General features: G+C 43.7%; 4 protein-coding genes across 6 annotated transcripts; 3 read left to right on the forward strand and 1 right to left on the reverse strand.

The window, feature by feature from the left end:
• Window positions 1–157: 157 nt before the first annotated feature.
• On the forward strand, window positions 158–7,858 carry RAB8A (RAB8A, member RAS oncogene family). Of its 3 annotated transcripts, none has more exons than XM_071727965.1 (8): window positions 158–366; window positions 733–793; window positions 985–1,045; window positions 1,380–1,457; window positions 1,911–2,000; window positions 2,620–2,685; window positions 3,087–3,137; window positions 4,011–4,669. In XM_071727965.1, exons 1-8 carry the CDS (start codon window positions 243–245, stop codon window positions 4,101–4,103), a joined length of 624 nt encoding a protein of 207 aa, XP_071584066.1. In that variant the 5' UTR covers window positions 158–242; the 3' UTR covers window positions 4,104–4,669. The 3 variants fall into 3 exon arrangements, with proteins under 3 accessions (XP_071584066.1, XP_071584068.1, XP_071584067.1); XM_071727967.1 differs by lacking the exon at window positions 4,011–4,669 and adding an exon at window positions 7,439–7,858 and having other exon boundaries at window positions 197–366; XM_071727966.1 differs by lacking the exon at window positions 4,011–4,669 and adding an exon at window positions 5,235–5,480 and having other exon boundaries at window positions 197–366.
• On the reverse strand, window positions 5,507–13,541 carry CIB3 (calcium and integrin binding family member 3). The gene is made up of 7 exons (XM_071727969.1): window positions 12,806–13,541; window positions 12,632–12,666; window positions 10,618–10,729; window positions 10,077–10,224; window positions 8,978–9,173; window positions 8,418–8,538; window positions 5,507–5,630 (listed from the first exon to the last, which is right to left on the reverse strand). Exons 1-6 carry the CDS (start codon window positions 12,854–12,856, stop codon window positions 8,517–8,519), a joined length of 564 nt encoding a protein of 187 aa, XP_071584070.1. The 5' UTR covers window positions 12,857–13,541; the 3' UTR covers window positions 5,507–5,630; window positions 8,418–8,516.
• A 62-nt stretch (window positions 13,542–13,603) lies between these two features.
• FAM32A (family with sequence similarity 32 member A) lies at window positions 13,604–15,034 on the forward strand. Its single transcript, XM_071727968.1, has 4 exons — window positions 13,604–13,910; window positions 13,992–14,130; window positions 14,269–14,322; window positions 14,513–15,034. The coding sequence occupies exons 1-4, from the start codon at window positions 13,834–13,836 to the stop codon at window positions 14,579–14,581; spliced, it is 339 nt and encodes a 112-aa protein (XP_071584069.1). The 5' UTR covers window positions 13,604–13,833; the 3' UTR covers window positions 14,582–15,034.
• A 319-nt stretch (window positions 15,035–15,353) lies between these two features.
• AP1M1 (adaptor related protein complex 1 subunit mu 1) lies at window positions 15,354–23,977 on the forward strand. Its single transcript, XM_071727959.1, has 12 exons — window positions 15,354–15,497; window positions 15,933–16,089; window positions 16,440–16,507; window positions 17,165–17,295; window positions 17,434–17,581; window positions 18,254–18,380; window positions 18,852–18,994; window positions 19,720–19,791; window positions 20,053–20,211; window positions 20,922–21,047; window positions 21,204–21,279; window positions 21,836–23,977. Exons 1-12 carry the CDS (start codon window positions 15,456–15,458, stop codon window positions 21,856–21,858), a joined length of 1,272 nt encoding a protein of 423 aa, XP_071584060.1. The 5' UTR covers window positions 15,354–15,455; the 3' UTR covers window positions 21,859–23,977.
• The last annotated feature ends 1,874 nt before the right edge of the window (window positions 23,978–25,851 follow it).

Below are 25,851 nucleotides of genomic sequence, written 5' to 3' on the forward strand. Positions count from 1 at the left end.
CACGCACCAGCGGGCAGTTAAAGCCGTGACGTCACTAGTTAAACGCACGCGCTTTCCGCTCGCATCCGGAAGTGACGTAGGCGGGAGGTCAAGCGGCCAATCGCGCCTCCGCTTACACAGCGGGCCGGGTCCTCCCGCCAATCAGGCGCCGGATCCGCGCTCTTCCTGCGGGGCTCAGCCAACGGGCGCGGGGCGGGCGGCGATGGGCGGCGGGCGCGGCGGGAGGGGCGGTGCCCGCGAACATGGCGAAGACGTACGATTACCTCTTCAAACTGCTGCTCATCGGAGACTCGGGCGTGGGGAAGACGTGCGCGCTCTTCCGCTTCTCCGAGGACGCCTTCAACGCCACCTTCATCTCCACCATCGGTGAGGGGGGAACCGGACCGGATCGGACCGCGGGGATCATGGGCCGGTTCCGCGGGTACCGGCGGCGGCTCCTTCCTCCGGAGGAGTTTGATCGCGGCGGACGCGGCTCCGGGCGGGTTCGCTGCCGTGGCGAGCGGCTCCGGCGGGTTCGGTGCCGGTTCTATGTGGGGAGCGCAGGGCAGCCCGGCCCCGGTTCGGTGCTGGTTTCCTCCGCGGGGACTGCGGTCGCTGCTTTGGTTGGCGGAGGGGAGGGACGCGGTGCCGGGCTCCTCCTGGGGACGGGAAAGCTGAGCCCTGAAAGCAGAGGGGAAAAAGTTCGTTTGGGTTCCGGCAGAAACGCAGGGACTGAGCTGCTTCTCTTTCCAGGAATTGATTTTAAAATCAGAACCATAGAGCTGGACGGGAAGAGGATCAAGCTGCAGATCTGGTAAGGGGTTTGTCCCGGAGCTGCAGCCCTGTCCGGGGTGGGGGTGCGGACATCACCGCGGGGCTCTCCAGCAGTGAACTCAAAGCTCCTTTTAATGCATCTAAAAACTGCCTCAAATTAAACAAATCCCGACGTTTGGTGGCTTTGCCGTGCGTGGTGTGTGAGCCCCCCTGGTGTGTTCTGTGTTGCAGGGACACGGCGGGGCAGGAGCGGTTCCGGACCATCACCACCGCCTATTACCGGGGAGCCATGGTAGGAGCCGGCTCGGGCACAGGGGTTGGGTTTGTCACGGAACCGACCCAACTGCTCAGACCCATCCTCTGCTTTCCCTCGGGGGCTCCCGCAGGACCTTTCCTCCAGGGCTCACTGGCGTCCCTGGCAAGGGACAGAGTGTGTTTGAGTGTGACCCGGGAGTGTGACCCGGCTGCTCTAAACCCAACCTCTGTTAAGCTGCTCCTCTCTGCTGTGGGTGGGACTGTAATTCTTGGTTAAATGAATGCTTGTTTAATTCTTGGTGAAATGAATGCTTGTTTAATTCTTGGTTAAATGAATGCTCGCCAAAATAATCTCTCTCCTTGATCTTCAGGGCATTATGTTGGTCTATGACATCACCAACGAAAAATCTTTTGAAAATATTCGGAACTGGGTCAGGAATATTGAAGAGGTAATTTCTCTATTTATTTATTGGATAGTAAAGATCCTGCTTCCTCCTCCAAATGTAGGTGGGAAAAAAAAAAAAAAAAAAAGCTTCAAAACTCTTAAGCTTCTTTTGAATACATTTGCCAAAGGGCTGCTTGGAAAATAAATTGATTAAGAGTGGGTGCTAAGCCCTGGCAGGTCTCAGCTGACAGGGACAGGAGCAGCAGCCAGGGAGGGGCTGCACCCCCTCTGGTGATGAGGAGACCTCAAAGCCAATGTTTTCCTGCCAGGACAAGTGACCCGAGAGCTGTCACTGCACAGGACACCCAGGGCTCAGTGCCTGCAGCCGGGGTGAGAGGCCTGGGAGATGTGCAGAAAAGGCTCTGAACCAGCATCTGTGTTAAGCCTCATCTTGTTGTTGCTATTTGTGTAAAAAGCCCCAATCCAAAGTTCTGTCTTTGATCTGTTTCCATCTCAGCACGCCTCTCCAGATGTTGAAAAAATGATCCTTGGGAACAAATGTGATGCAAATGACAAAAGACAAGTGTCGAGAGAGCAAGGGGAGAAGGTGAGTGCTGGAGCTGTGACCTGTGGCACCTCAGCTGTGGTTTTATTGTCTGTGTTTTGCTGCTCTGGCACCTTGGTGGTGGCTCTGAGGGAAACTCAGGAACATTCCCAAGCTGTCCTTGCAGTCCATTTCCCCACTCTGCTGAAAAGATGACTCTGTGAAGGATTTTAGTTGATTGCCAGGTGAAGGTTTGTTGAGTGGGGTTTTCTTAGAAAACAGGAAAAAGCATTTTGGAGCAGGGTATTTAGAAAATGTCTCTTTCTGGCTGAAAGCTGGTGAGGTGTGGTAGACAGGGTTTTTTCTGGCATCAGGTGTTACTTAGGGCAGAGAAGGTGCTTCTGCTCACTGCAGGTGTTGCAAGACTGACAAGTTACCTATGAAAAAAAATACTAAAGGAGCAGATGAAAATCTGTGCAGTTTAACACAAAAAAGCCCTGTGAGAACTGATGCTGACAGAAATGAGATTTAGTGCCCAATTTCTGCAAATTGTTCTGCTTGAGTAAGTCCCCAAGTCCCTGTGGGTGATGCCAGGAGGGGCAGAGCCTGGGCAGTTGGTTGTATTTACTGTGGTTGTTGTTCCTGCAATTACCCAACTAACATGAAACCTGCTTTTGTTCAGCTTGCTGCAAGTTTTGGGATTAAATTTATGGAGACCAGTGCAAAAGCAAATATAAACATAGAGAATGTGAGTACTGCAACCTTTCTTTTCTGTCTATTGTCTTGTTTGTTCAGACAAGCCATGAGAACACTTGTCCATCCTGGTTGGATGCAAAGTTCTTGTTGGGTAGTGCAGATCCTTTTTTTTTTAAAAAAAAAAAAACAAACAAAAACTTCACTGATAAAGGTTCTGTTTTCCCACTGTGGGTGGTGTGAGCTGGTGTGGTTTTCAGGCTCAGAAAGGAGGTGGTGGAATTATTTCTAATTCCATCAAACATCAAAACCTGAAGGAGGAAAAAAAAACCTTAAAAATTTGGAAGTTCTTTTAGAGTTCAGTGTATGTAGAAACTTGGGAAGGCAGCTGCTTGCTGAACAAAAATGATGGAATAGATTTTATTGACCATGTAACAACCATTTTGCTTGTCACAGGCATTTTTCACTCTTGCAAGAGATATCAAAGCAAAAATGGACAAGAAGTTGGTGAGTAAACTTTACTTTGCCCACACTGTACTGAAATAGGAAGGAAAAAAAAGCCAACAAAGAGCAAGTTTCATGGTGTATAAAACCTGTTCTGTGGCCTTTCTCATAGGGGATGCACTGAAGGTTGTAGAGATTTGTTCTGTTTTGTCAAGCTGCACTCTGCCCTTGGCTGATAAACAGTTGTCTGCATTTCAGGAATCAGCTGCAGTGGTTGAGGCTTTCTAAACAGAATTGGTTTTGCTGTACTAAAAGTCAAGTGAGTTGCTGCTGCAGTCTAGAAAATGGCATCCTGTAAATTAGAGGAGGCCCACTTCATACTCCAGGGTAGTCTGCAAACTGGAATGTTTAAAAATAGTTACAGAACTAATTAGGTTTTTTAAATAACTTTTAGCCAAAGCGTCCTGAGAAATGATTGGGTTACCTTTTGCACCAGAAATAAAGGCCCAAAGGTGTCAGTTTGTTCCTTAGGAAATGAAAGTAACAAAGTTTCCTTCTACTGAGCATGCTGGGTGTGATGATATTTTGGGTCTTGCTGAAGATTCCAAAGCATTTTATCAAGAGCCAAACATACCTTGTAGTTTGGTTGGGTTTTTTTGGTGTGTTTTTCTGTTTTTTTTTTAAATCTGAGCTGTCCTTTGAGTTTATAGAGAGAATAATAAGGGGCAGTGCCTGTTAGTTGAAGCCAGGAGTAGCAGATATTCTATGACTTATTTGAGCCAGGAGAAATGAGTGAAGATTCCTGTTTTTTCAGTAACTGTGTGTGGCAGGCTGGATGCAGGGAGGCAGGCAGGTGATGTAGAGATGCTGGACTTGACAGAAATTCTGGAAGCTGTGAAGTACCAACAAGTAACTGAATATTCTTTGCATCTTCAGGAAGGCAATAGCCCACAAGGCAGCAACCAGGGAGTCAAAATCACACCAGACCAGCAAAAGAAAAGCAGCTTTTTCCGATGTGTTCTTCTGTGAGGGACACGGCCTTAATCTGAGCACCTGCTCAGCCCACCTGGACTGTGCCTGTTCTGAGTGAGATTTCCTCTGTCTGTGGACTTAGCATTTTCAACAAACTTTGTCACTTTGTGACTGTCTGAATAAGAAATTGTTTATTTTAGTAATCGTCTGACTCTTCGATTTTTGGAGATGAAACAGGTTTATTTTTGTTGTCTAGCAGAGGGAGCACAGCTCAAACCTGACCTGGGGTGCAGCAGCTCTGCTGACAGGTTCCAGTCTGCTGGTTCATCTCTGATGTATCCCAGTTAGACAGAGCACGTTGTGATCAAAATAAGAGACTCATCTGCCAGTAATAACAAGTACAGATGTGTGTACATGAGACTGTGGCTGGAGATGCCTGGAGAAAATTGCATCAGAACATCAAATAAATGCACTTCCATATGCAGTACAAGCTTGTACCTTTCCAGAGGGTAGAAGGAAGCTTTCTGCAGCTCCACCTTTTTGCTACTAGAGAGAAAACCCTTCCTCTGCCTGTCACATGTTCAGTGGTGTTATTCTATAGACAATCCACGAGAACAATTGAAGTTGAAAAAAAAAAAAATCCTCCTCAGAGGAATCTCTATTTTTGTAAAAAAACCAAAGTGTGCTGTAAATAGAATGAAATGTCAGCACCAGGAATGACTCTATCCGTGTTAGACTTGACCATGTTGAATTAAATACTCCAGACATTTAGCTGTGTTTAACAGGAGGTGATGGCTGCAGCCAGACCTGTGCAAGATCTGTTTGTTCCTAGGGAAAAAGAGGCCCTGGCTGGGGCAGGGACCTGCAGTTTGTACCATGGCAATGGGTGGCTTGGGCTTCCCCAGCTGAGAATGACTCCAGATCTGTCATGCTGTAGTAGCTAGTTAGAAGTTGTGACAAGAAAATGTATTGCACTGCTTCCAGTTGTGTGTTCTCATGCACACTCGCTCACATATGCAAATAAATGTTGCACATCTGAACACTTTCTGAAAACAAAAAGTTTTTTCAGCTGAGATCTGCTGCTGTGCATTGAGTGGTTTGGATTCCAAGCAGCAACGAGCCTGTTCTGTGCATCAATGCAAACCGTGTTTAGTCCTCAGTGGAAATATTCTCTGTATTTATTCCTAGAAACACAGTCTCTTACATTCCAATGGATAAAATGTAATGGCCAAGTAAAGCTCCTGGGGGGCTGATGGCTCTCAGTGCAGTCTGACTCTCACAAAAGGAGCCAGGAAGAGCCATCAGAGTCTGCTGTCAAGTGCTGGGAGTGAAGGTATCAGCTGTGTCCTGTGACTCACTGGAATTGTTAACTTGCTTTGTTTACATTGACAACTGCACTTAAGGGTAACAAATTAAAGCTGATTTTAAAGTTAATGAATTTACTCACCAGTTTTGTTTTTGTCAAGCTTGCTCTATTCTGTTCTGGCAGTGCTGGTGTTTAACTGCACTTAAAGATCTATCAGAGTCAGAATTAAAGTTTTTTTAATCTGCAGCATGCATCTGGGCTCAGTACTGCCCGTGCTTCTGAAATGGAAACTGAAATGGAAAAAGGAAATTTTACTGTGTGAAGTTACTGGTTTATACAAACACAGTTTAAACACTAAGAACTTTCTCTTTTTGAACAGCTGGCAGATTAGTGAGCTCTGTTCATGATTAAAATCACACATCAAGCTTTCCTCTAACCAGAACCTTCTGGGGTTTTTGTTTGTTTGTTTACTTGTGGCTTTTCAGTGTGAGGACTGGGTGACTGTGGATTACCCACAGATGGGTTTGCAGGATAAACTCATGCTACTGAAGAGCCTCCTAGTCAGCATCTGCTGCAAGCAGTGCTTCTGCCAAGATAAGGATGCTTTGAAAGCAAAACTTTGTGTGTGCTTCAAGAAATTATTGAGGCAGAGTTGGGGAGGTGATCAGGGCATGGTTTGAAGGCTGCTTTCCTACACTAAAGTGTTTAATGGCTTGGCAGTCAGTGGGGATTGTCTCCTATCCATCCTTCTACTTTAATGCAGTCAGATGTTGCAGCCAGGGCTATTTCTCAAAGTGACTGGAAAACTCAGTGGTTTGTTTAAAGTGATGTCCTGGGCTGTCCACCATGATTCTGGGTTTGGCCCATTGACAGTATTTAAATTGATAACTTGAGCTGAGCAAGAGAACCACATTAATTGGATAAAACCTGAAGCATGGAACTGTGCTTTTCACTCTTAAAGTTACTCTCTTGCATTCAGAGCTGCCTCTTTGTATGGGAAAACCTTTTGCTGAAATTTAGGCTGGCTCTTGCACGTGTTTATGTACTTACTGCATGATTTCCTTTTGCAAAAGGATGGGTTTTGTTCAATGAACAACTGTGTTGTTGCCTGATCTCAGGAAGTTTCATCCAGTTACTGTGATTCCAGTCAGCACTGTACCTCTAGGGTATACAGACACAGAAATATGAAACCTAAAATGAAATGTAAGCCAGGAAAAGGTTGCAGATGCTGCAGGTGTGTGTATGCTTGGCTCTGTGTGTTGCTAAGTGCAGACATGAGGTCTTGGAAAAGCCCAGGCTGTGGCTGATGTGTCCATCACACAGTTAACTGTGGGGTTTAAGTATGAACCTTGTGGGAAACACAATGATCAAATAGGTACTTGTGTCAATTCATTCAGGAATGTATTTATAGCTAAGCTTTCTTTAACTACAGAGGAAAAAAAACCCCAAACCTGTGATTGGCTAAAAAATTTGCAAAACTGAGGAATTTAGGTAGATAGAAAAACCTAACTGTGCTAACTCTATAGTCTCAGTGTCTAAATGCCACTAAAATTTCACTTGGTTTGTAGAGAAACAAACCCACTTTTGAGCATGTTCTCAAATTCCCTTACTTTTGCTGAGTATCATAGAATTCTGTGGTTGACATTATTTTTGAGGCTGGCTGCAATATTTCAGATCATTCTCCCCCATTCAGGTGTCAGCCTGTCCATAAATGGTGAAAGTGTGTGAAAACTTTGCTGTTTGAACCCTCGTCTGGGTCCTGTGCTGATGGGCACACTGAATGTTCCCCAAGATCACACCTTATGCCAGCATCAGGCTTCCAGCCTCAGATTTATAAATCCTATGGATTATTGAGTCTCTCTACTGCTGCTGATAATTGTTTGGTGTCTCCTTTGCTGTGGGGTGCTGCTCATCTCACAAGTGTGAAGGGTTTGATAGTTTTGGTCGTGTCAACTCTACCAGGATTTCTTGTTCTCCTGGACTTGAAATGAGGGGGGGTTGTGCTGGAGAGGAAATGGTCTCCATTCATAGTTAAAGTTCTTAGGGGTTGGGAAGAATAATGACTGACTTGTGGCTTCATTTGTAGAGGAAATAAAAATGGTGCAGTCTGGTTATTTCAGGCTGCCTTAGCCCTTTGGCCCAGCCTCTTCCACTGAGCACTGATTGATTGTTTCTGGAGGTGACTCCAGTTTAGGGGCTGCTCTCTTCAGCCTTTCTGCAGGAATCATGAGCTCTGTGTTTGGGACGTTTGGACTTTGTTTTGAAGGGACCTTAAGACATCCCAATATTTTTAAAACTAACTGTAAATTGTGTGTTTTTTTAGAAGGACCACTTTTGGCTGCCACCCTTCCCACATGGCAACTGCTTTCTTACACCACTTCTCATTGATTTTCATGTTTGTATTAAAACCAGAGCTGTTATTATACAATATGTATGTTTTTACTCTGTTGTACAGGACCCTGAGCACTGCATAAATAAAACTTCTTATGAAAAGAGAATTCTGCAAGCTTAGTTTGTCACTCCTGTTCTATTCGTGCATGTAGATTCTGCTGTGGAAAAATAGGGTGTTTCTAAAAATAAAAAAAGGGGGACAGGAACCCAGAATAGACTCTCCTGTCCTTCAAACAATGCTACCACTGAAAATTCTGAAATTGAGAGCTCTTCTCTGTGTTCTTCTCAGAATCTGTTCTGGGTTTCTGTGACACACAGGGAGAATCCTTGAGCAAACTGATTCACTGGAGTGTCTGTTCACACTGTTCAAGCTGAGCAGAGGGGTGACTGCACAGTTTTGATTAACCATAATGGTTTTGAAACTATTTGCAAGGTTTTTTTACTGGGTAAGTAATTTTCTTAGGAATTTATTTAAGAGCTATGTCATAGGAGCTCCTTTGCTACACGCTGAGTGTCTAAACTTAAAAAAAGTGATTTTATCTGACTGTCTAGGCTCTAGCTTGCAGGGGGGGAAATAGACATCTTGTTCAATTACACAGAAATCCTGATGATGAGTTTCATGTTCCTTTTAAAGAGATAAACAAGAGACAATGTTCTCTGACTGAGTCAGTTACCAGAAACTGTCCTTTTTGCTCCTCATGGATGATAATCTCAGGAGAAGTAAGAGTTGTTGAAGGTTCAAGCAGCACAGCAGCCTCCATCTTTCACTGTGTTCAGATTCGAATGTGAAAGGTGCTATTAAAAAGAGGAAGTAGTGATCACTGAGCTGTCACTCTTCAAAGGGTTCACTACAATAATTGTACAACAAGTTGGAAACTTTTGTGTGGCACTTGCAAAGAAATAGGAACATAAAGGTGGTGCAAGATCTGAAGTGCTGCTTGGCATCAGAAAAGACATTTAGAGGATGTCAGGCACTGAATAAGCTGACAGACCCAAGTGCTAATACTAACTTTTCAAGTTATTGGGACTTTTTGTCATGTAAAAAGTACAAAAAGCAAGTCAAGAAGCCTCCACTTCTGTTTCCCAAGTCTTTGCAGTGGGCAACTCTCCTAGGAACTGTCAGGGAAGAGGAGTGATCTGTAATGGCTTGAGAGGAAAGGTGAAACACGAAGTCCAGAGACTTCTGGCAAAAACAAAGATCAATTTTGTGTTGGAAATTAAAAGTAAATATTACCTAAGGAAATCTGGAGCTCGTGTTATCATGTGCTGAAAGTCTTCCAAAGACAACTTGCCATCATTGTCAGCATCAGCTTCATAGATCACCTTGTCACACACCAGGTTAACTTCTTCTGGGGTAAGTTCATTCCGGGTTAATTTGTTAACAGTTTTCTCTAGATCTGATTTGCATATGTAATCATCATTGTTAAAATCTGTCAAAGGGACCAAAATGAATTCAAAGTGACAAAAGTCAGCATTTTACATGGTTGACTGCCAAGATTTAATAGGGAGGGTTTGGTTCCCGGGCCATAATTAATTTGTATTAACAGAACTTCCAAATCAGAACTGAAGTCTTGCAGTTCCCTCTATTTGCTTGTATAAAAATTCAGTAACAACATAGAAATTCTAAAATAATTTCTCTCTCTTGCATAAGGGTGATAGTTATAGTTAAATAAATCCTTTAAAATTAATTAATGTTAAATCTGTTACTGTGTAATTAAATAATTCAAGCAAATCACTACTAAAGGGAAGAAATAAGTGGAAGGAAGAGAATGGGCTGCTCAGGTTTGGTGGGGATTCTTGGTGTCTTTGCTGAATCACATAGTTTCAATCACAAAAAAATACTGGTCAGTTTGTCTGACTTATTGTTTGGCTTTTGCTGATCATGAAGAAAGTAACTGGAAATGGTACTGTGAAAATAAATCTTTCAACTTCTCCTTGGATAAAAAAATTGCTCCAAGTCTTCTTCCCTCCCTCATTCTCCCCCACCCAAAAAATCTACAGATTTATGGGCAGCCAAGTCCCTTGTGCTGCTCTCTTCCAGGCTGCCCCTCAGACAGAAGGATTTCCTAAACGTTTATCAGCTCTTGAAAGCTGCAGATGATTTCAGGTTGTAAATTTTGCAGTAAATCTGAATCCTAAATAAGTAAGAGGAGAGACAAAAGGATAAAGAAGACCAGAAATTGCTGAGAGAAGAGGAATTTCCAATGCAATGACAAGGAAGGCTGTATTACAAACACTCCCAACTAGAAATCACTATGGTGACAAAATTAGCATCTTGCTAATGAAGCTGCAGGATTTCCCCCACGTTTACTTTTCACGCACGTCCCACTCACCATAAATTTTAAAAGCATAATAAGCTTTCAAGTCTCTGGGAGCCATTTCACTCAGCACTGAAAACATGTCCAGAAAATCATCTAAAGTCATGTTGCCATCTCCAGCCTCTGAGAAAACCTCTGCGATCCGCTGGCGGAACGGGTTGTCCTGGGAAACAAGAGAAGAGGGGAGCAGGGGAAGGTCATCCCCACCAGCATCCATTTATCATCAGATAAAACACAATTAGAGCAAGATTATTTTTGTTGTAACCTCTTTTTTTGGCAAGTATTCCCCTTTCTGCTATTACCACGTTGTATCAAAGGCAGGCACAGCTGCAGCCTTTAACCTTTGTGCAGTTGCAGGGTGTTTTCAGGGAATGGCTCGGGAGAAGCTTCCAGAAAGAATTTTGAACTCCCAACAGCCAACATTTATTTCTATTCCAACCCCCTCCCCCCGTTAGCAATTAGTACAGGATGAATTATTAAACAAACAAACAAACAAAAAGGGGGGGATTAAACTGAAATGTGTCACTGGATTGGAGTTGGGTTCCCTCCTCTGTACCTTCAGCTCTGGCATGCTGCCAATCAGCTCGTAGGGAAGTGTCACCTCGGGTTTAGCTGTGTAGTCGAGCGGAACGAGCTGCGGGGCCAGGTCTCGGTATCTGTAAAACAGTCTGAAAACAGAAAGAGAAGCCTGGTTAGGGAACAAGGTATCTGGATCCCCCCCTGAGAACAATGTGTTTGCCTCTTCCATCTCAGTCACACTTAGCATCTTTGGCCAGCTGGGTGATACCAGCCACTAAATAACGTTTAATGCAGGTGGGAGCTGCTGGGGGAAGGGACAAAAAAAAAACAACAAAACATAGAGTGGTGAAAAATACAAAGTCTTGGTGCTTCTGGAACAGTGAGGGGAAAATGCTTGCAGAGGCCAGGCAGATGTTGTGTATCTGCAAAGAGATTTTGCCAAGGTTTCAGAGTGATTTCTGCTTTGCCAGCAATGGTACTGGGGCACACTCAGTTAGGATTGCATTGAATTAACATTTATAGAATGGTTTGGGTTGGAAGGGACCTAAAAGCTCATCCAGTTCCAACCCCCTGCATGTGCAGGGACACCTCCCACAGCCCAGGGTGCTCCAAGCCCCATCCATCCTGGGCTGAGACACTGCCAGGGATGGGGCAGCCACAATTTCCTTGGGCAGCCTGTGCCAGTGTCTCACAACCCACAAATTAAATGATTTCTTCCTAATGTCCAACCTAAATCTCCCCTCTTCAAGTCTGGTGTTTACATGTTCACAACAGCAAGGCACAAGGCTTTCAATCTGAAGGTCCCCTCATCAGTTTCCCCAACACACAAAAACTTGTTGCAAGGTGAAAAGGATCTGTTTTCCACATCCACAATGACTGCAACCAAAAAGAATGGGCTTCAACTGCAGCATGAAAGAGTCAGTTTAAATGCTGGAATAAAACCTGAGTGCCTAAGCCATTGGTTGGAAGGGAGAGATCCAGGACCTACTCCACCAGGTTTGTATCCACCCTAAGCATCTTTCTGCTTTTTCCTTAGAACTCAGATTGAAGAGACAGAACTTGTACATAATTACTGGAATGTATCCACCACTTTCTCAGCATGCTGTTTCCTTCAGTTCTTGTGCTAGAGCAAGGATCCCACTTGCAGCTGTTATCAACACAACAATAGGGCAGAATTTTAAAAAGGATCCTTATCAATAATAAATGTCTTCTTCATGACACAGTTATGGTTCTATTTACTGCATGGAAAGGCAGACAAATTTAGATCTCAGTTACTGCAGAACCACTCATATTTGATCCTGTATGGAGCTCATACACAGGTAAGTTTTAGGAGAGACATACTCTGTACAAAATTCTCATTTGTGCTCAACCCTTCAGAGAAATCAGCCAGGAAAATGAGTGATGACAACTTGAGAGATGCAGCAACTGAACACTTCCCTTTCTGCTACTACACCCAACAGTTAGGAAAGGCAAATGCAACTTAAGTGTTATGTATTTTACTACCTGGGCAAGTATTTTTTACAAGAGGAGAACAAGTTGAGGTTTTCAAGTAAGGCTCTCAGCCCTTCAACAGAACCTGTCTTTATCAGATTAAATGGGATGATCACTGAGGCACACAAAAACTTTGGGAAAAATGCACTTTAGAGTATCAGGGTAATTATGAAGACATTAAAACAAGTGAATAAAATTTGACACACACATCCAGGTTTTAATCAACCATGCAAAGCATTCCAAAGAGTAACAGTGTATTTAAAGCATTTGTCACAAAGTAAGGTGGAGGGAACATGGATGTTGCTGGCAAAGCGTGCATTAAAATACAACTTAATACAGTGGTTTCTGATATACAGCCTGGTACCTTAGCACAAAATTCAATTCTGGCTCAGTTTAGGTTTTCTACATAAAAAAGCAACTTAAGTGTTCAGAGTGCCCAAGGGTATCACTTTAAATTTGTGTAAAAACGTTTTAAAATTCTTCTAAAGCACCTCACCCTCTGTGTAACCTGTTTCTATACCAATCTCTATCCCTTACCCACAAAATGCATACAGACTCACCTCAGAATTTCTTTCCTCGTAAAGAACGTACAATCCTACAAGACAAGAAAATACATAACATGTAATGACAACTTTCAGCATGCGTTGACCCTAACTTTTTTCTGTACAGAGACTTAAATGATGTTTTATTGTGATGTATGTTCTCACCAGCCAGTTATTTAGTTTGTTTTCTACCTGATATGCATCCAGTTGCTCTGGAGTGAAAACAGTTTGCTTGTTGCCCATTTCTAGCTCTGAATGCTGATTCTTGTCCCATCATCCTTTCCTCTAGGGCACTTTTATAGGCAGGCTGGATATTCAGTTATTAAAAGCTGCAACAATGAGGTTCAGGTATAGCAGAGGATCAAGTAACCAGCTCCCCTATTCCACAGGCTGCAAAGGATCATAATAGGAGCATTTCATCAAATCCTCAGCCTGGCTATTTAAGGCTCTTATCCAGCATCACTCACCTGTCTCCTCTGAGCACAACAAAGACTCATGTTACAGTATTTAGCCCAACAACTAACAGCTTCTTGTTTGTGTCTCTGGGGGGCAGGTAAACTCCAGGGGCTGAGCTTTCTCATTCCTTCAGCTGTGGTAAATTACCTCAACAGTGTTAGCAGGGTCTTTCTCCTTCAGGATTTAACACCATATGCTAGAAATCACTAGCAGTGATGGTAAACCCTCATCCTTCTCGCTTTTCCCTTTAATACACATTGTATATTAGTGCTAATATACTGGAGGTAATCTAGAAATTCTGCTCACTTCCACTAGTGAAGTTATTAGCATGATCCCTATATACTGATACATACACACTGAAAGTATGTGTGAATAACAGTTTATATATGTGAACAGAAATGTGGCTGTATGAAATATGAAAAACAAGGGGAGGAGGAACTGACTGCACAACTCCAGCATGTGCCGGGCTCCCATTTACCCACCACAAACACGCTGTAAAACCTTCTTATTTCTTGCCCGTTCCTATCCCCCCGGCGGGGCGAGCCTTTCAGCCCTGTGGAAAAACCTCAGCGAAGAACACCAGCTCGCTCCTCGGGGCGCCTTCAGACAAGGCGAAATTATTCAGGATCGCTCTGTCCGGGGAGAACCGGGGGTGTTTATTTTCGCTGCCGCAGCCCCCACTCCCGCACCCTTTCCCTCAGCTTTGCGGGACGCGCTCGGCGCTTCCCTCCCTGAGGGAGAACGCGGGGCGGAGCCCGCGCAAGATGGCGGACTACGAGGCGGTGCAGCGCGGGCCGCTGCGGCTGAAAGGCAGCGGAGGGGCCCTGGGGGCCGGCAAGCGGTGAGGAAAAGTGGGGATTTGGAGGGGGGAAAAAGAGGGAAGGGAGTCAGGGATGGGTGTTTGAAGGCTTCTGGCCCGCAGGAAGAAGAAGAAGGCGAAGGAGAAGGCGCAGATCGTGGAGCAGATCGTAAGCAGCAAGAAGCAGGAGGAGGAGAAGAAGCGAGGGTTGGATAAGAGGACCCCGGCGCAGGTGGCTTACGAGAAGATGCAGGAGAAGCGGGTAGGGTGGCCCTGGCATGGCTGGACCCCGGCTGGGGGCTTGGGGAAGGGTTAAAAACCCCCCTAGGATCCCTCAGGTGTGGCCCCTGAGGGGCTGAGAGGGTTTGGAAGTAACCGGGCTGGCTTGTGTCTTCCTCAGCAAATGGAGAGGATCCTGAAGAAAGCGTCCAAGACCCATAAGCAGAGAGTGGAGGTGAGAGAAATGATCCCGCTTTTCTCGGGAATCAGAGTGGATTTATCAGGAGGATAAGGGCAAGGCTGGAGGGTTGTCAGGCTGGAGGAACTGTTCTGTGTTTGTGAAGCCCTGAGCAGGGAAGCAGAGGGTCTGGTGGTGGTGTCAGCACCGAATATTAAAAGTTTTCTTTCTCTTTTCTCTCCCCTAGGACTTCAACAGGCACTTGGATACTCTGACAGAGCATTACGACATTCCTAAAGTCAGCTGGACAAAGTGAAGGGACTGCTTTCCAGAGCTTTGGATCCGGTGTTGTGTTTTGTTTGTACTGAGCAGGGTTGCCATGTGAATCCCTGCATTCCCCATACTGATTATTTAATATATCTTCCCAAAGTGTATGGCTTTGCCCTGTCTTATGTCATTGTTTGGTTTTCCAAGCCCAAATACTCCACAAAGCCTCTTCTTGGCTCATGAACTCTGACTTACGTAGATGCAGAGGGCTGGGTTTTTTTTAGTGCTTAAAGCACAATTAAAGCCAAAATTAGTCGCTGGAAAATGCTCCTTTATTTGTTTCATACAAATAATTCTCTTTTTTGCAAGTCGAGAGTCTTGAAAGTCTCACATAACCTGATGGAAGGGTGTAAGTTCTTTCTACCCCGAGTTCTTCCAGAGGTGGGGGAGCTGCTGTAACTTGTACCTTTGATGTAAATTCTTATTAAAACGTTGCATTCTTTTTGGTGCCACCATAACTTTATAGTGGGGGACAGTTCACTGATGAAACATTTTGCGTGGGGAGTTCCTGAAGCTCCTTGCCTGCCCTCACAGCTCCGTGGAGAGGTTGGGAGTGAAGTTTAAAATCCTACGGTGCCTCTTACACCCCAACGCTGTCACTTCTCGTGGGCTGCTGCCCCCCTGCCCGCTTTTGGGGCTGTGTTCGATATTTCCCGGTGTGTGGGGGGCGGGAACACCCATTCCCGAGGGACTATTTAACCGCCTGTAGTATCCTGCCGCCGCGGCGCAGCCTTGCGCGTATCCTTCCTCCCAGCGGCCGGGACTCGTTCCCCGGTTTCCCGCGGAAGTACCGGGGCGGGAAGCGGAAGCGGAAGCGGGGGTGCGGGGCACGGCGGGGCCGGGCGGCAGCCGGCGGAGCGGCGATGTCGGCCAGCGCCGTCTATGTGCTGGACCTGAAGGGGAAGGTGAGGCCCGGGGCTCTGCGGGGACGAGCGGAGGGACCTCTCTTGCCCCGGGTTCCGGTCCGGTTCTCGGTGGGAGCCGCTTTCCCTCTCCCGGTGCGCAGGGAGGAGGCTGCAGGCAGGGGAGGTGCAGCAGGGCCTGGGGCATCCCCCTGGGTCGTTGATCTCGGTACCTGGAGGTGGTTTGTCTGGGGTGGGGGTTTTCCGCTCGTTGTTGTGCAGCGGGAGGTGAAGGAAATAATTCTGGAAAACATCAGGACGGGACTTGGAGGTTCAACGCTGATGCAGTTATGGGATGTACCGAGGCCATCCCGGAGCTTGTGGCTTTTAAAAAGTTACTGAAAGAAGCCTCCTAAACATCCCGTGCCTTGGTCTCGCGTGGAAATGTTAATATTTTGTAAGAGAAACAGGACGAGGGATTTGTTGCTCTCCTTCCAGGTTCTGATCTGCCGGAATTACCGTGGAGATGTGGACATGTCTGAGGTGGAGCATTTTATGCCAATCCTCATGGAAAAGGAAGAAGAGGGAACCCTTTCTCCTATCCTGGCACACGGAGGAGTTCGTTTCATGTGGATTAAACACAACAATTTGTATCGTATCCTTTCCCCTGCAGAGCTCCCCAGGCTCCAGTGCAAGAGCTGCTCTGCTCTTTTTGGTGTTTGTGTCTAAAAACAGCAGGAAAATGGGTGAAGGGACCCCTGGGGACTGTTAAATGAAGGCATTTTCTGCTTTATGCAGTGTAACCTGCACCAGCACCACAGAAAAGTATTTCTGTTAAATTCAGGCAATAATTGACCAGAGTAAATGTTTATATCTCGTTACTGTTAATTAATTAGCTCATACATAGGGGTTTTTTGGCCAGCTTGTTGGCTGAAGGCTTTTATGAATGCACTTGGTAAACACTTTTCTTTGTTTGGATGAATCTTCCTCAACATCCTGTACCAGTTGTTGCAACTTCTAAGAAAAATGCTTGTGTGTCACTGGTGTTCTCCTTTTTGTATAAAGTAGTTCAGGTGAGTGCAACATTCCAGAAGTAAATTCTGTGTTCTTTGCACTTCAGCCTAAGCTGGGTCTCAGTAGAAGTGCAGAGAGCATTTTTAAAGATTTCTGTGGTTTCTGAGAGCTTTTTTACTCTGTGTTTGGATGTTGTTCAGAACTCTCTTCCTGATCACTAATAATGACATTGATATTTTGTAGCTGAGTAGGCAAAGGATGTGGCACAAAGCTGTGAGTAGTTGCACAAGCCCTGAGAGCACAGAGGAGGGTTGTGAACTTGATGCATGAGTAGTGGTTTTTCACTCAGCTTCTGTGTTTGGTTCATCTCTACCTGGCATGAAAAATCTTTCCTCCAGAATAAATATTTTTCATAACAGCCAAGAGTTGCTTCTAGGATTCTCTATCTCTCTCTTTTTTTAATTTGAGGTGGGCTTCCTGAGCTTAATCTTCTGCCCAGAATGCTGTTTGTGAATTATGAGGTTTGGTTTGGGGTTTTTCTTTTAAAAAGTTGCTATTTCAGATGCAAGAATATATTCTGAATATATATAAGAATATATAACACTCAGAATATGAATATATAATATTCAGAATAAATTCTGAACATATGTAAGAATATATTCTGAATGTGCTCCACTCTAATCCTTCTTCCCCTCCCTCCTGTCACTGTGTTTCAGGTTTTCTCTGAATATTTCAAGGAGCTGGAAGAAGAGAGCATTAGGGATAATTTTGTTATTATTTATGAGTTGTTAGATGAGCTTATGGATTTTGGCTACCCACAAACCACTGACAGCAAAATTTTACAAGAGTAAGTATCAGTCTGCACCACTTAGTCACAAACTCTTTGGAAAGTTTTGAGACTTATCCTGGATGCAAGCAAATTATTTGGCTTGGTCTAGTTATTAAAAAAAATATTTTTTTTTGTTTTTTTTTCCTGCCTGTACAGGTACATCACTCAGGAAGGTCACAAACTTGAAACTGGAGCTCCCCGTCCTCCTGCCACTGTTACCAATGCTGTTTCCTGGAGATCAGAAGGGATAAAATACAGGAAAAATGAAGTGTTCCTGGATGTTATAGAGTCTGTTAACCTTCTGGTGGGTACCTTTTACCTTCACTTGTCCTGAGAGTTGTAGCAGAAAGTGTTGAAAATGGGTTAATTGGCTGAAAACCTGCAAAGGGGCAAGAAAAAGCCTCCCCGTGGCTCTTGTAGTGCAGACAGCAGACAAACAATCCTTTCCTTGGGGGTGCTGCTGTGTCCTCTCCTCATCACCTCCCTGATCTGATCCTCTCTGGAGAAAAGGAGGCTTTGGGGTCACCTTTGAGCAACCTTCCCACATCTGAAGGGTTTTTGACCCGGGGTGCAGTGAGGGGACAAAGGTTGAAAACTGGAGGAGGGGGGATGGAGGTTGGACACGAGGGAGAAATTCTTTAATTGGAGGGTGCTGAGCCCCTGGCACAGGTTGCCCAGAGAAGCTGTGGCTGCCCCATCCCTGGCAGTGTTGAAGGCCCCAGGTTGGATGGGGCTTGGAGCACCCTGGGCTGTGGGAGGTGTCCCTGGAGCAGGGATTTGGGACTGGAGGAGCTTTAAGGTCCCTTCCAACCCAACCCGTTCCACGATCGTACGAATTTCTCTCCGGAAAAACTCCTGGCTTCATTTCTCAGGAGAAAACCATCCAAAAAAATGGGGACGTGGGGTTGGGACTCTTGTTGGCTGTCTCAGCATCATGTCAGAGCAATCTTTTTTTCCCCCTTTCCCTGTTGCTCAGGTCAGTGCCAACGGGAATGTCCTGCGGAGCGAGATCGTGGGGTCCATCAAGATGCGCGTGTTCCTCTCGGGAATGCCCGAGCTGCGCCTGGGCTTGAATGACAAAGTCCTCTTTGACAACACAGGCCGTGAGTGTTTCACTTCACAACTCTGGAAGATCTTATCTGAAGTCTTAGGTTTTAGGCTGCTTGAGAGGGATTCATTCTGAGATGACAGAAATTGTTTCTTTATCCACGTGGAAAACCACGCTGGATCTTGTGAGGAGAGAGAGGGAGAGTCGGAACACCGTGGTCATCCATGGCAAGCATCTGGGGTTCCTCATCTCTTTCTTCATTTTGAGTCCTAAAATCCTACAGCAATAATTGGAGTAAATGTTTATTATCATTAGGCCAGAGAGACTCGGCCAGTTGATTAATTAGCTGGTAGGGTTTTTTTTGGCCAACTCTTAATTGCCTGAAGGCTTTTAAAAACGCGTGAAAAAAACAGCGAGCTACAGAAAGCAGTGACTGAACAGGAGGAAAGTCAGCAGACAGCTGTGCTGCAGTGTGGTGGCTGCGAGGAGGCTTCAGGCAGCACCTTGACACCTGCATTTCCTGCAGGTGGCAAAAGCAAATCAGTGGAACTGGAGGATGTGAAGTTCCACCAATGCGTTCGGCTCTCTCGCTTCGAGAACGACAGAACCATTTCCTTCATTCCTCCTGATGGAGAGTTTGAGCTCATGTCCTATCGCCTGAATACCCACGTAAGTCTGGATCTTTGTCTTTTTTGGGTTTTTTTTTCCACATGAAAATGTTTTAGATTGCTGGTGGCTTTCCCTTTGTTTTACTCTTTTCTTACAGCACAGGCTGCGTGGTGGTTTTCGAGTCAGCCTTTGGTAGCAAAGCTTTGTGCTTGCTCATTTTGGTGAAGTGAGGATGAGTTTAGAAGTCACTTGGCAAGAATTGAACCATTTCTGAAATGCCCTTCCTGCCATCCCAGGTTTTTATGCTCCCTACATGAGGAAATGTCAGTGTAGCAATTCATTGTGCTTGACATATTGGACATTTCATTTTTTTTAGAGTGTGCTAAGCACAGTGAGTTTTCCTTTGAGAAGAGGAAAAAAACAATATAAAGGACTCCCAATGAAAAGCTTAGTGTTAGATTTTTTTATTTTAAGGGCAATTTGAATTAGTCATTTTTAAGGCTTTTCAGTGTGTTAAACTGTCAAATATTTTGATGCAACTTTGTTATTAGGGGTTAATCCAAGATTGACATTTTGAAGCCTGTAATTCTTTCAGTGGTTGTTTTGGTGTCTGTGCTCTTTTGTACCTTTATTTCTTTAAATGCAAACACAATTTGTTTGTCATTTCAAACACCATTTCTCTTCTCTGAGGGCTTCATGTGTTCATTGTAGCTTTGTGGGGAAGCTGACAGTGTCAAAACCCACAGCTGTGAAGTGGTTTGGGTTTTTTTTTTTTCCCCCATTAGGTAAAACCACTGATCTGGATTGAGTCTGTGATTGAAAAACATTCCCACAGCCGTATCGAGTACATGATCAAGGTCAGAAGTTCTAAATAGTCTAATTTTTATTTTACTCTTTCATTTGTTTTCCAAGCTTCAGCAGTAAAATGTGCATTTTTTGTACCAGTATTAATATTTCCGGGGCATTTGGAGCTTTTTGAAAACTTCATTTGTAAGTTCCAGTCTGTGCTGCAGCTCTGGCTCTCAGGGTGGAGGGGAATTTGTGTCTCTCTGCACTCACTGACATACTGCAAATACTTAGAGGCTGCTTTTCTGATTTATTTTTGATTTCTTCTGTAGGCAAAAAGTCAATTTAAGCGTCGCTCAACTGCCAACAACGTGGAGATTCACATTCCAGTTCCAAATGATGCAGACTCACCAAAGTTTAAAACCACTGTTGGAAGTGTCAAATGGGTTCCAGAGAACAGTGAAATTGTCTGGTCCATTAAATCTTTTCCAGTAAGTGTTGTTTTTCATCTTCTCACCAAACAGTGTAGTAATTACTTCACATCAATATTTTATGAGTGTTCAGACTCTGCCTAAAGCAAATCCTAATGGTACCAGACAAGCAGCACTGGCCTCTTTTTCTTTGGATGAAGGCTTGGAGCTTGCTAATAGATATTTAAGATACTGCTTATATTTTTTTTGCAGAGAATTTTGCTGAACTGGGTTAGAGAGCAGATTTTTGACCGATGTCTGTGGATGGTGTAATCCCTTGGCCTGGATTTAGCAGCAGCTGGTTTGTGCTTCTTGGGTGGTTCCATGAGCATGAGCTCTTCCACGAGGTCTTCCAAGTGCTGATGGTGCAGGAGTACAGCTGTCTGTCACCAGTTCATCAGAGTGGTCAGCAGCACCACATAAACTAAATTTTTTTATTTTTTTTTTTTCTCCCTCTGAGTATGAGGCTGGAAGAAAATGAATTATGCCTCAGCCTGGTCCGAATTTGATCTGCATCTTAAAAAAAAAAAAAAATTTAAAATCAAAACACGTGCTCAGATTTAAACTCCAGAGGAGAGCTGGGATGGATATTTCAGACTCTAGAGGAGAGCTGGAATGAGTGGTGGAGTTCAGCAACTTGACTTGGAGTAAATCACTTGTATTGTTGGCAGCTTTTTATCTTTTGTTTCAAGAAAAAAAACCCAAACAAAACATCTCTCCCTTTTGGTTAGGGTGGTAAAGAATACCTGATGAGAGCTCACTTTGGACTTCCAAGTGTTGAAGCTGAAGATAAAGAAGGCAAACCTCCCATTAGTGTCAAGTTTGAGATTCCTTATTTTACCACTTCAGGAATCCAGGTGAGTAACTGCAAAAAAAAAAAGAAACAATCCAAGAAAAGTTAACATGCTGAGCTTTGAACACACAACTTTTCTCATCTCCTTGATGATTCCTCTTCAGTGTTACCCATAAAACATATTTTTTAGCAACATTTTTTGAACAACCTTTCTTTCCAGGTTCGTTACTTAAAGATCATTGAGAAGAGTGGTTACCAGGCACTCCCGTGGGTCCGGTACATCACCCAGAATGGAGGTGAATAAACTTTTAATTCCATCTCCAGCTTGCCTGGTTTCTTTCTCAGGCATAGCCCTACAGAATGAAACACCCAAACCCAGCTTCTTTGTGCCCTTCAGTATTTAGCCATGTGCTTTAGATCCATGGTAATACTCTGCTGCTTCTTCCAGTCATCTTTTTTTGGTGTCTTAATGAAAGACCCTCTGGGGGACTTCAGTGATGCTGAAATTTTAAACTGAAAAATGCAGTGGGATTTTTGGGATGTAAATTTACAAATAGGTGGCTCACATATCAACCTTTATTCTTTAAGATGTATAAGACACTGCTCAAAGATACTAGATTGTTAGCAAGTAAAAGGGATGGGTTTTTTTTAGCATTTCCCTCTTGTTTTTTTAAATCTAACTTTTTATGGCATGGAAGTGTGACTTCCTGCAGTTGGAGCTCATTGTCAGAGCCATTCTAAGCAAAGATCTGCTTTATATCCCTTCATCCCAGTTTGCTGCTCTTCTTTACTACTTCCAGTGGAACAATTTACTAAAACTTTGGTTTGGTTGGTTGTTTTTTCCCCCTCCAGACTACCAGCTTCGAACACAGTAAAACACCTCCCAAGCACCACAGACAACAAAACTTCAGGCCTGGAATTTTTTTTGCAGAAGCTTCTGTGGTACCAAGAGCCATGAATGTCATTGCCAAGGGTCTTGTTCCCACAATCTCGGATTGGCAGGAGAAGGAGTGGAAAATTTGCTGTTTTCAATAATGTGTTTGAGCATTTGAACCATTAGTATTGATTGTGTGATTATTTATTTCATTCTTAGAACATGCTGATCTTGCTGCTAAAGGCTAATTAAGTTAGAAGTAGCAGTTACCTTGAGGAGCCAGGAATACAGAATGAACCTTGAGAATGTTCTTGTCAATGCCTTGTCCCTTATGTTTGCAAAGTCTCTGATTATTATTCATATTTTAGGATCTCTGGAGACATTGGCAGCACTATGCTACAAATTAGGGAGATGATTGTGCAATCCAATGACTGCTGAACACTTAGTTGTATTTAGCCCAAAGTATTTATTTTTTTTTTTTTTTCTGGGCATATGGGTGCCTTAACTCATTCAAAGCTCATGTTAACTTCTAAAAAAAAAAAAAATTACAGAACGTGAATTGAAGCCATTTGAAGTCCAAAAATACAATTTGTTCTTTTTTTTTTCCTGGTTTGAAACCATTTGATGAACAACAAGTGAAGGGTCAGGAAACAGAAAGATGGGTTTGTTAAAGACAAAGTTAACTGAGAACAAGAGAAGAGAGAGGAAAATGTCTCTGGGAAGATCTCTGCAGGGTGGGGATGGTTCAGCTGAGTTCAGATGCAGACTGAAGAGTTTCAGCCCTGGGATACCCCTGGGGCATGGACACCCTGTGCCAGTGGACAGGTATTGGCTTTTTCTAAAGTTTTCTAAGCACAAAACAAGTTCAGAAATGTAATAAAGAGGCATAATGCCTTAGATGAATTTAAAAAAAAAAAAAGACCAAAACCATTTTGGAGGTGATAAAATTTTGTAGGAAGATTGGTTTGTTTTTCTTTTTTATTTCCCAGGTAACAGTAATATACTCCAGCCTCTTCCTGGAAAGGCTGATACAAAAATACAGTTGCCATCTTTCTTCCAGCTTGCCTTTGTGTTACTTTAGGGCAAATATTTCCCTTTTTTTGCTATAGTTCTCTAGAATTGTGTAAGTTTATTTGCCCTAAGTGGAATGCTTTTTTTTCCTCAGCCTGTTTCAGCTGTAAACAGCTACTCTTAGAACTTCCTGGCAGAATGGATAACAGTTCAGAATGTTATACTTGAAGGTATTTTTTTTTACATGCCATTTAATATTTTTTTTGAGAAGCTAAGGTTGGCATGGGTGTACATAGTTCTTCTGATTTTTGTCAGGTTTTTTTTTTTTCCTTTTTTTTTTTTTTTTTTTTTTTTTCAGGAAAACGGTTATCAGTATTTTCTTTAAACAATTTTTACACTGTTTTGGGTTGAGTTTGGTGCTCCTGAAGGATGCTGTACTTAAAACCATCAAAACCTAAGCCTGCATCTGCAGTCATGATGCAATACTCTGCCTGCAAGGTTCTCCACACCACCCTCTTGTCAAGTCCTTGTCTCTTCCCCCAAGACTGAGGAGATTGCAGTCTTTGGCCCCACCAAATCCTTGTGGTTTAGATCTGTGTGCACAGGATAAACTGTTAGCAAAAAAATCACCCAAATTCCCCTGAGCTGCAGCCTCAGGAAGGGAGGACTGAGAGGGGAAGGTCTCTGGGCAATAACCAGAGAGCTGGTTCAGCAGCAAGAGGTGTGGACAGGTAAATTCTGGAGTAAGGTTACTGTTTGTCACCCAACAAGCTGGATGTTGAAACAAATTAAAATCATCTTGTTCAAGAGCTTGGTTCCACTACTCATCTTCATTTGAACAATTAAGCTTATGACTGGACTAAACATTTTTATATTAAAACTGTAACTGGTTGACAAAACCACTTTGGGATGACTCTGTTCTTCAGTCTCTGTGCTTTTAATTATTTACCTGTAAAATGTGTCTCTTCATACTTGGCTTCCTTATTTTGGGTTGTGTGGACCAGAACACTGTTTTTCTCATATTTTGTCACAACTTGACTCTGTTTGGATGATGGGGCATCAGCTGTGCTTGTCCAGGAAGTAATAAAGGGCAAAAAGTCCTCTTTGAATCAGTTGCAGCTCCCTTGGTCTTTGTTCAGTTGGATCTACAACAGGTTGGAGAGGTGGAGAGTACCCTCAGTCCTCTGCTACAAGGCCTGGAGAAGCCAAATGACTCCAGAAAGGCTGAATAAGGATTCCTTCAGGTTTCTTCATTTGTTTGCCAGCTACTGACAAAATCTTGGCTTTTTTGTTCTCAGCAAAATTTGTCCAGACCTCATACAATTTGTACTGATTTTTTTTTTTTTTTTTTTTACAGAAATAAAAAAAAAAAAAAAAAAAAGAAAAAACATACCCAATTTTTACCTCAGCCAAGTGTGTCTCTCCTGCTCTACCCTTTGCAGAAAGTGCTGGCTCAGATAATTCAGCAGCAGGAAATAATTTCCCTCCCCAGGCAGGCAGAGCTGTAACCTCATCTCATTCATTAATTGCTCAGGGATTAGATAGCTGTCCCACTTCCCCATGCCAGTGAGTAGGTGGATTTACGTCCTGTAGTAGTGTGGATGTGTAGCTGCTCTCTTGGCTTGCTCAGAATGAAAGATTACAACAATTAGAGCTGGTGGAGTTTAATTTTTTTTATTTTTTTCCTCCTTCCATGTGCGGTTCTGCCAGCAGGTGGCATTCTGGCCATGCTGTAAGCTTCCTAGTGGTCGATAGAAAGTGTCTGCAGGCTCAAAACACGACAAAATTAGGCATTTTGATTTGTAAGGTATTATTTTAGTTCCTCCAAGTCCGATTAAAAAAAAAAAAAAACAAAAAACCCAACTACATAAATATATATATTTTATGGGATTTTTTTTTTTAAGTTTACGCAGGTTGATTTCTGAAATCTGGTGACTTGCTCCTCAATTTATTTGGAGAGTTTTCTCTTAATATTTTTCTTTCTTTCTGTTGCCCTGGCATGGCTGGTGCTGGAGGCAGCAGAGCAGAGGGTACCAGGGGAAGGGATGAGCCTCAGAGACAGCTCCTTGGTGGACATTGCTGGGTCACAAAATAAGACTCAGCTGGAAGCTTCTGTTTAGTACAACAGATGAGAGGTTTGGGGTTTTTTTTATTTGGTCTTTTTTGGTTTTGTTTGTGTGGTTTTGTCCTTGTTTCCCCCCACTTGATAAAAGAAACCAGAACCATCTCTTGATCAGATAAAATGGGTGTGCTAGAAAAGTTTCGTTCCACCTCTGTCTTCCAGCTGGGGAGGTTATTCCACTTTTTTTTTTTTTAATTTTTTTTTTTTGTGTGTGTTTCTACTCTCCCTTCCTTACTGCCAGCCTTTCCTGTCTACTGTTTGGACTGCTCATCTTTGCTTCTCCAACCCAACCTGCTCTGATCCTTCCCCACAGAGAACAAGACTCCAGTTCACCCTGGGTTTGCCTCCAATTAAGAGATTGCACCTGTTTATTTCTGAGTTTACATTCTGTGACAAGAAATGGGCTAAACCTTGGCACCTCTCCCTTTGCTTTCTGCCAGATGCAGTTATGTTGCAATTCCTTCAGCACTTTTTTTTTTTTTTTTTTTTCCCCTCTGTGGTTGACACCCACTGCTGTTTGTAATTTCAGCAGCTCTGGCACCACCGGGGGTGATGGCCTTGCAGAAAATAGCGTGAGAGCACCAAGGGAAGGGACACTGGGAATAATCTTAATTGCTGTGGTAATTAATTAGACAGCAATGTCATTTAGGCTACAGGAGCCGTTGTATCACGAAACCGTGAAGTGTGGTGGACTTTTTTTTTTTTTTTTATCACTGAGTTTTGTGCAATCTGGGTTGTTCTGCAAGTCATGCAGAGATAAAACTCGTTTCTCTTGCAGTTGGGGCTCGTTGGCTTGACTCAGCATTTGTGAGAGCAGGGTTAGTCAGATGCAGGAGGTTCCCTTTTGACCTTATCTCACCT

This window comes from Heliangelus exortis, chromosome 28, assembly GCF_036169615.1.
Source record: "Heliangelus exortis chromosome 28, bHelExo1.hap1, whole genome shotgun sequence".
In the NCBI taxonomy this organism is placed as follows: Eukaryota; Metazoa; Chordata; class Aves; order Apodiformes; family Trochilidae; genus Heliangelus; species Heliangelus exortis.